We start from the raw sequence: 11,803 nt of genomic DNA, 5'->3' as shown, positions 1-11,803 counted from the left end.
AAGGGAATATGGGTCAAGAACACATGGGTCAGCGGATACCAGTTAATTAAATAACTTGTGTCTTCATCATGTGCTTTCTAAATGGGTCTGTATTGATGGCTCAGAAATAGAAACTTGCCCGGTCCACTGTCCACAGTATGAAGAATACTAATTCAGAGTCCTGGCTCTCCTCCCCCATGGTCTTCAGGGAGACACAAGCTGCCAGAAATCCACACTGGCACAGCTCCTGCAAGCTGGAGCGTTCTCAGGTCTTCTTGTATTTTTCCAAAATAACTCACTCAGAGAACATCTGAGCATCACAGAAAGAGCTCCAGTGTCCCTGCCTGTACAGAAACATGCCGATCACTCGATGATCCTCACTCACCTTCTGTTAATCCTGTTCTGGAGGACACCCAAACCACAAACCCACAGCCACATGCAGTTCATTTTACCCCCTGTGTACAAGTATGTACTGCTGACAAATTAACTTTGTACCATTAATATGTAAGATCATTACCACCATTGTCAGATTATAATTACTCATCAACGGCCTTTGTAACCTAATTTATGTCTTAATGACGTATTTGATCCCATAATGCATAAAGCAGATTAGGTTTATTTATATTAGGTTCATTAAATGTAGTCGTTCTATGTGGAAAATGTCATTATCCACACTCATACATGTTTGGCTATGTGTTATGCATTACAGTTCTTTGCTGTAATTGGTCTCTGTTGCTCCAATAGAAGGAGGAGATTCAATTGTCTTTGGCGCCCCCCATAGTCTGAAACACATGGTGACATATTTTAAATGTTTCATTTTAATTTAATCCACCATCCAATAACAGTAATACTGCAAATGTTCACAGAGGTTATATACATTCTTTGACACATATTTGCTGTAAATCCTGTCAGCTGTCTGACTATGTATTTTTAAGCCTGACAAATGAAACCCACCCAACAGTCAGCTGTGTTATAACAGTGGCAAATTAACATATCATATCAGCAACAATCATGTCATGTGGTGCAGTTTCGAGCCTTTATTTTACTGCCATTCAGAAAAGGTGCAAACTATTATAAGCAATAATAATGATAATAATAATAATCAGAGACAGCTCCTTCTGATTCAAAGAACCTGGATGCAGAACTGTTCAGATTCAGCCTACTGAGGAATTATAAAGAGGTCAAATGCTTATAGGATTCTTTGTAACTCTTCCAGCAGCAGATGGTGTCTGGAGATGTGTAATGTACTTATAATATATCTGAATCTGACTGGTGATGAAACTGCACTTAATTTGGAGAAGTCATACAAGAAATTCAACAACACCTCAAATCTGTCAAGATACTAAGTGACACAAGTTAGATCACATTAGGCCTTAATATCTCCAGGTTTGGAGATTTAGACATTTGGGGCCTTTTAACATTAACAGAACAAAATAAAACATAATGTCAAATATTCACTAAGATACCATAAGATAAATATAATGCCAAATATAAATATATGGATCTTTGCATAGAGATTAGGTTGCACAGGATACAAGCAGGAGAATCACAGGATATTTGCACAATATGAATAGATATAATCGCACAGTATAAATATATACTGCACAGGACAAACTGGATATACAAAACATTTTCTCTCTGTGTGTACATATAGAATATAAAGGGATATAAACCCAACAAAAAATATAAATGCAACATTATCGTTTTTTCATAAAGGCCACTCTAAGATGTGCAGTTTGATCTTGAAAAAGATATTTATTAGGTACTGAAGTATGGCTATTTCACATAGAGCTACAGATAACAGATTTTTTTCCCAGGAGGGCAAAGCCATGATCTGCCTCATGCTGCCTCTGATTGGCTACTAGTTGCCCTCATTGGTTGGGTTGGTTGGGTTTAGGGCATGAGGAGTAATTTTGAGGGTTAAGGCAAGAATCTCAAGGTAAGCCAATCAGAGCCAGAGTCAGGCAGGTACAAACACTCTCAGTACACTGTCAAAGATTATCATCATAGTTAGTATTTATGTTGTGCTGGATTGTATTTTATTAAGAAGTGTTTCTAATGTTCTGTTCCCCTCGTACATGTAAGAGGTACAAATGTAGATTTATCCAGATCAAAATGTGTGCATCAGTCATTGTAGAATATGATAAATGTCACTTGGAAACAAAATTATGTCATGCTTAAGTATTTCATACCAGACCTCATGCAATTATTTTCTATTTTTGGAAACAGCAGTGTGCAGGGGACGTCAAGTCTGTGTCCTCACAAGTACAGTGAAGGATGTATCTGTGTTTGCCAGGATGAACGTGTGTTAGTGTGTGTGTGTGTGTGTGTGCTGCTTTAATTTCACCTTGATGACAAACAAGGCTTCAATAATTCAGCTCTCTGCCTCCCTTATGTTTGACAGATAGAGGCCGCATCAATACAAAGTGACAAAACCTGATGACAACACAATCTGTAGCATTGTCGTGTTGACCTTTTCCTCTCCCACCTCCGTTTCATTTTACGATCATTGTTTTTTTTTTGCGGCATTTATCCTTTAGTGGACAGTATACAACCGTAAGTGACAGCTCGAATGGTTTAAAATGAAAGCAGACACCATGACACAAAGGAAGAGGGAGGTACAGAGACGAGGTTACATGCTCACAGAATGTGAACAAAGAGCCTAAAATAAACAAAGACAAAATGCTGAGAGTAAATGTGGCCTGATTTTTTTTTTCTCCTGTAATTTTTTTGCAGCCTTCATGTTGTCATGAAATGTTGTGAACCATTCAGAGTCTTGGGATGGACATGACAAGCATGGACTCTTAGATCACCTTCCTAAGTTACCAAAAAGTTAAATTATAGCCATTTCCTGATTGTTAATTAGCTCACTATACTAACTGTACAAATTGCCCAACATGCAACATTTACAAAGCACGTTTCATCTCATCTGCAAAGCCTTTAGATGACATTTTAATCTTAAAAGTTCATAGGAAACAACATTGCCGTGTTTTCTATGGGCCATATAGGGGTCTCCAGTGGAGTATCGAGTGTCCATAGTGATAGACAGGGCTAAACTTGGATCAGCAGAAGTTATCAAGGCATGCTGTAGGCTGAGCTGGTCAACCAGTGTAGCTAGCAGTGATGGACCATGGCGCTGGACCCTGAGCTCTCAATAGGACCATGAGACAACTGGAGGCAATAAACACTCAAGCACGGCAATAAAAATCTGGTGAAATATGCCTGTGGAAAAACCTGTTTGGGGCACAACATAACTCAATACCTCAGGGACCTTGGGAGCCCACCAAAGCTGTGTGCTCAGCCTCCTGCCGTTCAATCTGTACTCCCACTACTACAGTCTGTGACGTGGAGAGAAGTCACTTGTGAAGTTTGGATTTCAAACAGAGATGAAGCTTCAATTCATCCTCTGCGCACCACCAATAATAGTTTTCTGTCTGATTTTCTGTGAGTTTGGCTTTTTGTCTGTAGCACAGGAAGGACTGCATCTTTCATTTTGCAACCCCATGTTGTAAAATGATAAATGAACATAATAACCTTGTGCTCACTACGTTATATCATATTTTTCACTTTACTCCACCCACCTCCATAATGGTAGATTACAGAGCAGTGATCAGGAGTCACATTCAGCTGATTTAGTATGTAAGCTGCACGAAAAGGACCAGGTGTTCTGCTTGGACCTTCCTGAAGGGTACATGATATTACCCTGAATGATCATACATGCAAATCAAATGAATCATTAAGCCAATAATTCAAAGTCCTATTCATGAGTCATTTTGAAATGTTAATAGTCTTAATGACTCCTAACTGGAAATGTGTGAAGTCAGTTTATCAGCTATTGTATAGAACAAACATGCACATTATCTGCAATAATCTGTGGAGAAATACAGTTCTGCTTTTTCAGTGAGTTCTGGTGCCACCCAGAGGATGAATAAGAGAAGGTAAGAAGGTAATCATTGTATAACTGTGTCTGTATGAACTGACCACAGTGACTCTGAGATGTTCACTGAGCTACTTTACATTGAGTTTATAGATGGCACCTCTGAGAGGAACAAGTTGCATGACAAAAGTTTTTTGGTGTTGCTGACACAATAAAACCAGACATGATGATGAAACAACTGAGCAGTGAAGTGCTAAAGTCTGAAATATTATCTTCAGGGCATCTTTGAGTAGAAAACGGAAACAAACCTTTGCTCTTGAAGATTGCAGGATGATAAATATGTTAAAATTATATTATTACCTCCTATTTCAGCAGCTGAAATTGTCTTTAATAAAGGGGCTGTTTAGATGGTTCAGATGTACTGGAGTCTGTTATTTACTTTATTATATAGCTTCACAGGTCAGTTTCTTGACCACATATACTGGTGTGGTACTGTGTTAACAGGAAGACCAAAGGTGTCTTTTTAGACGCCCAGTGTCTATGTCCTGTTGCCAAAATGTCAACAGGAAGTGAAAACCCAAAGCATGTCTTTTACTAAACACGATATGGTTAAATGGCTTCCTCATCTGGCATCTGTACATTACATTTTTTTTTAACAAAAAGGAATAAGTGTAGTCCTATATATGAAATGTCAAAACATTTATATACTGTATTTTGCATTAATGCAATTTGCTCCTTCATTATGCTTAAATGGTAGACAATAAAAAATAAAAGAAATGCTATGAAATACTAGATGAATGACAAAATCGAAAGAACAGACAAAGAAAGATTTCACAACATGAGTGACTTTCCAAATTTTCCAAATATTGATAGTTTTTTTGTTGTCTTTGATAAAAGAAATTGACATAGACAGCTGGTAGGAGAACACTGGTTCCTGGTTTTAAAGTCACACCTTTCTGCCTGTACCTATACATCAAACCATCGTTCGCAACTGCCGTTTCTTTTCTGACAAGAAACTGCTGTTATATGAGCCAAAAATGAGAAAAAGAAAACTATTTCTACACAGTTTTATACATTTAAAAATATAAAATGGTCCCTTGAAGCCAAAACATACATATACAGTATTTTGATGGCTGTTTTAAATTTATCACACCAGTGTTTGAATCGATGCTCTGTAACAGAAAACTGTGTGTAACTTTATGGTGGACTTAATCAGTTTTGAGAAGAGAGAACTTGGTTTTGAGTAAAATGTTTCATTTTGCAAGAGAATTGTGGAGTTTTGACAATATGGTTAATTCTTTTCAGTTTTGAGAAATTGAGCTGTAGTTTCAATAAACCTGTTTGCATGGTAGAGACAAACTAAAATCATTGTCATTCATTTCTTCTTAAACATTAGATGGACCTTAGAATTATCGTCATCATGCATTACTGTGTGTCAGCATTGTGAGAGATTAAAAACCTTTACCCTGATCAAACATTAACCGAGATGAAAGGAGTCCTAGCTTGAAATACAAAATCAGTGATATCAAAGGTGAGAGTTATTATTACTTCTGAATGAGTTTATGACCTGCTTTTTATTTCAAAGAGACAAAAGTCACAATCAGCACTTCTTTCTCACAGTTTTTGTTTTGTTCACTGTTCACATGACTTCCACCCACCACCCACCACTTTCATATATGTATGTTTTTTTTTTAAATCTTACACTTTCAGCCCGTGTCATCTCATCTCATCTTTTCATTTCCTCCAACCATTGGCTCCCTCAGTTTTACACAGGAAGTGTCACAGTCTGCCTTGCCCCTGCTGTCGCTGCCTCTCTTCGCTCACACATGCAAACTGCGTGCAGTATCTCGCCCACAGAGAGGAACTGTGGTTCGAACTGAGGCTTCTCCTCCTCAGCGAGAAGTCGTCTTCCCTCTCTGCCTCTCCTTTTCTCTTCTACTGCATCTCCTCTCAGATGATCTTTCTGTCACCCACCTGCAGCTGATCTGATATCCACACTGCTGCCACAATATGAGCTTACGCAAACTGAGTGAGTACTGTGTGTGTGTGTGTGTGTGTGTGTGTGTGTGTGTGTGTGTGTGTGTGTGTGTGGAGAGCAGCTGCACTTTCTTCATGTGTTTACACTTTTAGTCAACCAGGATGTGAACAGTTAGGTTAACCAGTCAGGACTGTCAGATGTCAGTTTTGCAACATTTTGATGATACTGATGACATGCAAAGATCAATTTGCAGCTGAAATTATATCTATTGAGAATCTAGGAATTGTACAACAGTGAATAGAGGCTATTTTGGACACATGTTTTGTTCTGCAATTGAATCAATGATGTTCTCCAGTGTTTATTATATTTCATTTATGGTATTTGGACTATATAGTTTTAATTATGTACAGAATATGTTTTGTAACAGCAGCTTTTACCTGAATAGCAAAACACTTGCACGCCTACTGGTAGTGACATGCAGAGACATCCAGGCAAGAACATATGCAAACACACACACACACACACTCATATGCACATATATGTTTCGCTTCGTAGCTGCAAACGGTTGGCTGCTTGCACATCTCATCTGTAGCTCTGCAAAGGGACTTTTTGTTATGACAGCTGAGGAAGTTGATTATCTTTATTTTATTTTATTTATTTCACATGGACATAACAATACCATCAGAACTGCAACACACATTTATGCACTTAAGCATCAGATCCACTGTGTGGAGTGTTTGAAGCAAAACACTTACAACTCCTGAGGAGTCAAGAGGCTTTTAAAAAGTTAAAATAGAACAAAATAAGAAAGACAAACAAGGAGAGTAAAATTACAAACCAGGTACAACAACAACAACAACAACAACAACAACAACAATAATAATAATAATAATAATAATAATAAGGGGCTATGACACCTTCTCTGAAGTCAAATTAAAGCACTTTTCAAAAATTTTCTAGGTGCATTTTCAAACTTTTCCAGCACCTTACAGCTGGGGTAAATTCACATTTATATAAACTCAAAATTATTATTATTATGTCACATTTTTTATCCCATTAAAACATGTTAATGTGCTGTAAACAAACAAAATTATGTTTCATGATAGCATTTTACAGAATTTAAGGAAACAAAGTTTCATGTTTCACCTCTTTGTAATTAGACTTTATTTCTTCATCTAAAAAGCAAATATCTCAGTCAGGTAGCAATTTATTACGGAAGTAATGCAATTACAAATTTAAAGCTGTTTCAAGCACATTACCCAAAATCCAAGCACTTTTTAATATACTTTCTAGGATTTGAGTGTCTACTGAACTCTGTTAACAGCACTATTGAAAACACTGTTGCATTTCAACTCAATGTCATCAACAGTCCAGAAATTTTATTTCTTTAACCAAGAGGAAAAGAGGAACCTGTTTTTTAAAACTATATTTATTAGCACTTGAGGGCCGCACACTGAACTGAACACACTGTTGTTGTGGGAAACTTTTTTTAGCAAGCAATTACATATTTATGTTACACGGCAACATCAGCAGTCCAGTCGTCATTCTCCTTTTAATCTTCGCTGACTGGTTTTAACCTACTAGATGTTCCAATGTGTTTTATAGCTAGCTGCTAACTTCTCACCTGGGAAACAACGGGTGACATGGCAGTAGGCTTTAATTTGTGTCCTTTCCTAATGTTGAGTTAAACTTTAGTGAACTCTGAAGGGGAGTTACAGCCTCAACCAGTAGCAAAGTGTATAGTGTATAGTTCGCCTCACATACACCCAACAGACGGGTGGCAAACATACTTTTGTCGCCACATATTGAACATTTCTTCTTTTCTAACTGTCCCCCTCTGAAGGTTTCAAGTGGTTTGGTAGCCTCACCAACCTCTCTTTTCGCCGCTCCACTGAAAAATCAGACTCCAAGTCCTCTCCATCAAAGTCTGGAGCAAGAGATGGCACGAACCTTGCTCCAGTTGTTGAGACAACGGTGGATGATATGGACGCCATGCGTCCTCGCACCGCCAGCTACGTCCGCTCCAGTGAGAACTATACACACATGGGTACACTGCCACGGCTACTGATGAAGAGGAAAGACAAGAGTAATAAAGGTAACGCAGTCAAGGTTATGGACTACATTTCTTTTCTGACAGTAAACTGCTGTTATACAAGCCAAATATCACCCTCTACAAACCAACAAAACTCCATAGGCAAAATCAGTAATTTTACCCCACATAATAGCAGAGTTGATGACCTACTGCTGCCTCGATTTATTAGTTTGTGTGTGTTATTGGGTAACTTTGTTGAATCCAAACTTAAAATTTAAAACACTGACGTCACACAACAACACAAACAAACTAGCAGACTGCTACTCTGTTTGTCCACCATCCCTTTGAGTGAAAACATTTTAGCTTGGTAAAAAGTAGAATTACAACAATTTTCACCTTGACAGAGCTTTTCTCCCTCTCTTTTTCTCTGCTTCTCCGTGTCTTTATGTGCTTTGGTGTTTGTTTCTGATATCTCTGTGTTGTCTAGGAGGCCCCAGCAGCAGCAGTAAGAAGAGTAAAGACAAGAGCAGCATCAGCAGAAGTCAAAGCCAGCGACCTGCATGTCACCAAGACGGTGGGCCCCGGAGGGTCACAGCCGCCTCATCCAAAGTGTGTGAAGATGAAGACAGAGTTAAAGCTGACTCTGAGCTCAGCCAAGGCCCTCTACCTGATCCCAACACCCAGCCTGAACCTGCAGGTGAAACTCATGTCACCCAAAACACCATCTCTGGTCTCACAGCTGCATGTGAAGATTTGTCTCCATCTGGTGGCGCAAGTGCTCCACTTCAACCAGACACTTGTGACAAGCAAGATGTCTCCCAGGCAGCTGCTGACTTGAACCAGGAGGAGACTTCATCACCTGCGCTCAGCCAGGAGAACGATCAGACACCTGAGGATGATGGGAAAGAATCTGGACGTGTATCTGAACCACAGCAGGGGGCAGAGAGCAGAGAACTGACAGAGGAGGCAGACAAAGGAAACGAAAACTCTGACAGCATTTACAGGTGATTCTTTTTCTTTGATAAGTTATTTAATTTCAGTTTATTTTCTTTCCATTTTTCTTTTTGCACACAGCCACAGAAGGAGGAAAGGTTACCGACTGGGGAGGAGGGCAGAGTGCCATTTAAGGCAGTTTTACCCAGATTTTATTGTCTATCTAGTCAAAGTTGAAACTATGCAAAAATCACAGAAAAACTGTCTAATATTGTATGAATGTGAAATAATAATTGAAGATAAGGAAGGTTATTGTTGGTTGCTTATCTCATGATGGTCCTGATCATACTTGGCACCACTTATTGCATTTTGTTTAGACAAACAGTGTTTGATGCAATCTGACTGTGCAGAGGCTGGATTTCCAAAGACAACAACTGTCCCAAGAGGTCCAGAGACAAGCTCCAGCCATATATTGTGTCAGCTATGTGGGATTATGCACCATTAAAACATCACCTGACATGATAAAGGAGTTCCTATGGTGGCTCCTGCTTTACTACCTGATCTTGATACCCTGTCTTGTGGAGGGGTCAAAATCAGAGCTGGAAATTAACTAAGTAATTTTTTTTTTCTCAAGTCTGTAAGTACTGAGCAGGCCTAAATTTTGAATGAATATCCAAACCTTTCACCTACATATTTGAGGCTAATAAGGCTAAATGGGCCAATGAAAACAGTACTGACAAGAAAAAAAAAAATGCTGCAGCCAGAGCCAGAGCAAATTAAATTGGATGCCTGCTAGTGATAATGCATCAAGAGTTAAAAAGTGAAATAGTAATTTTTTGAAAAGAATACCTTGTGCTCTTTAAAAAAATACCAGCAGTTTTACTTGTAACTGCGTAATATTTCAGTACAGTATTTGTTTGTCTCTTTCCACCCACCATTGTGCAGACAAATACAACTAGCTGCACCTGGCTACAACAGTAAAATGCTGTTTACGCATCACTTTAAGCAATCTAATAATGACATACAAAATCATAGATGCATCACTAAGCATTTTTTTTTTCTGTAGGAAACAGTATTTTTGGTTTTGTACTTTGAGATAGCTGATTTTGAATGAAGGATCTGTACTCCTTCCCAGTTGTCTTAAACAATATAATAAAATCATCACGCAAATCTGGGTTTGGTTATATTCCAGCATAGAAACATAATGCACATTACAGTTATCAGGGGCCTCATAGCAGATGAATCCGGCCAAGCTCTGTGCGTCCACTAGGGGCGCTGATCGGTTTGAACTGCTCGTAGGCAGAGACACCGGGGAAGTTGGACGGCTCACAAACAGTTTGTGCTGACTCTGCTGTGGACAGGACTTGTCTCAGGCGATGGGTGTGAGGTGAGAAGATAACAGGACTCATTACTTCACTTGTTAAAGGCAGCAGGTAACATCGATTCCTCTTATTGATCAGATGCTGCTGAAAGCTGCTGGCTGCTCTGTTGCTCTGATGTTTCTCTTATTTTGCATCGACTTGTTCTCACAGAGTGAAGATCAGTATAAACACGCTTTTTGTGAGCTCATTGTGCGAGTTTCATAACAGTGTAGCTCATTTATGAACAAAGTCCTAACTTTGTTGTGGCGTTTGAGGGAGATTGGCTCCTGAAAGGTGCCTCTTCCTCCTCCTCCTCCTCCTCTTCCTCCTCCTCTCGGCAGAACAGATTGCATTTTCTCACTGCTTTCCCATGACATGCCAAGGTCTCTGTGCCTCCAATATTCCTTGCATGATAGCAAAGTGTGTGTATCGTGTTACAGTGGAATTTGCTCTGTGTGTGTATGTGCATGCAGCATCAGCCCATTAGTTCAGCCTGGGGACCGTGGGAAATCCAGCTGTATGGTGTTCTGCAAGTTCAGTATGGACACATCAAAGAGCCCTCTGCTGTCCTCTCTGTCTGTCTGTTCAGCCCTAAATCACAGGTCCTTCCATCTCTGCCTGGCTGTCCATTCATCTCCTCCTCTCACTCTGTCAAAACTGCAGCTCTTCACTTCTTTGCCTTTGAGTTTGTCCACTTATCTGGAAAATGATCTGAAATGATTTACTGTCATGGTGCTTCTGGGATTGTCAGCCCAGCTGGATAGTTATGGGTTCTGTTTTGTTCTTTTGCCTAGTTGTCTCTCGTGGAACCAAGCTCAGCTTCTTTGTACGGCACTATTTTAGAGAGAGGAAGAACAGGGATGCCCCCACGTTAACTCATATCTAACTAGAGTTGAAACAGTCAATCAAAAATAGCAAATATTTGTTGGTTTCAGCATCTCAGAGGAGTAGATTTGATGCTTTTTGCTGTTGTATACAGTATGACATTAAACTGAATAGTGTTCATCAGATAACACAAGTGATTTCAGTTTGTGATCATGAACTTTGTTACACTGTGTTGGGCATTTTTCACTATTTGACATTTTACTGGCAAAACAGTTAAATAATCAAGAAAAACCTGAAGATTAACTGATTTTGAAAAATACTCAGTAATTACAGCCTTTGATGCCAATTTCAAGTCAACATTAATTTTTAAGTAAATCACTTTCACTCATTGCAACTTGTACAACATTTCACCATCTCTGCTGTGAAATCCTGGAGTCAGATGAGGAAAACCTGGAAAAGGAATAAGCATTTCACTTAAAGGTTGACTGTGTCAGATTTAGAGGGATGTAAAGGCAGAAAAAGGCAAACTGGAATGTAATATTCTCATGTATGTTTTCATTAGTGTATAATCAACTTAAAATAAAAATCATTATGTTTTTGTCACCTTAGAATGACTCTTTATATCTACAGGTTGATGCTGCATCTATGTGTATATGAGTTTATCACATTTTCTGCAAGTTTTCTACATGTTTGGAAGGGGAGGGTAAAGGCAGGGGTTTGTAATTTTGCAGCTCACTGCTAGATGTCACTAAATCCTACACACTGGTCCTTTAAGAATAGATAGCATGGATGTATGCCAAATGCTTACCTAGTTACAA

The 11,803-nt window shown here is 39.0% G+C and overlaps 1 protein-coding gene across 1 annotated transcript in view; it reads left to right on the top strand.

Moving 5' to 3' along the window:
* Positions 1–5,699: 5,699 nt before the first annotated feature.
* sh2d3ca (SH2 domain containing 3Ca) overlaps positions 5,700–11,803 on the top strand; it is a 68,793-nt gene continuing 62,689 nt past the window's right edge. Inside the window, exons 1-3 of the mRNA XM_084745820.1 lie at positions 5,700–5,885; positions 7,678–7,929; positions 8,354–8,870. Coding sequence (XP_084601946.1) covers positions 5,867–5,885; positions 7,678–7,929; positions 8,354–8,870 — 788 coding nt within the window. The 5' untranslated portion in view covers positions 5,700–5,866. The remainder of the gene's footprint in view (positions 5,886–7,677; positions 7,930–8,353; positions 8,871–11,803) is intronic.

The sequence above is a fragment of the Lutjanus erythropterus genome, chromosome 20, assembly GCF_056507025.1.
Source record: "Lutjanus erythropterus isolate fLutEry1 chromosome 20, fLutEry1.hap2, whole genome shotgun sequence".
NCBI classification, from domain to species: Eukaryota; Metazoa; Chordata; class Actinopteri; order Lutjaniformes; family Lutjanidae; genus Lutjanus; species Lutjanus erythropterus.
The sequence above is the reverse complement of the archived record's forward strand: the minus strand, read 5'-3'. Positions and strand labels throughout refer to the sequence as shown.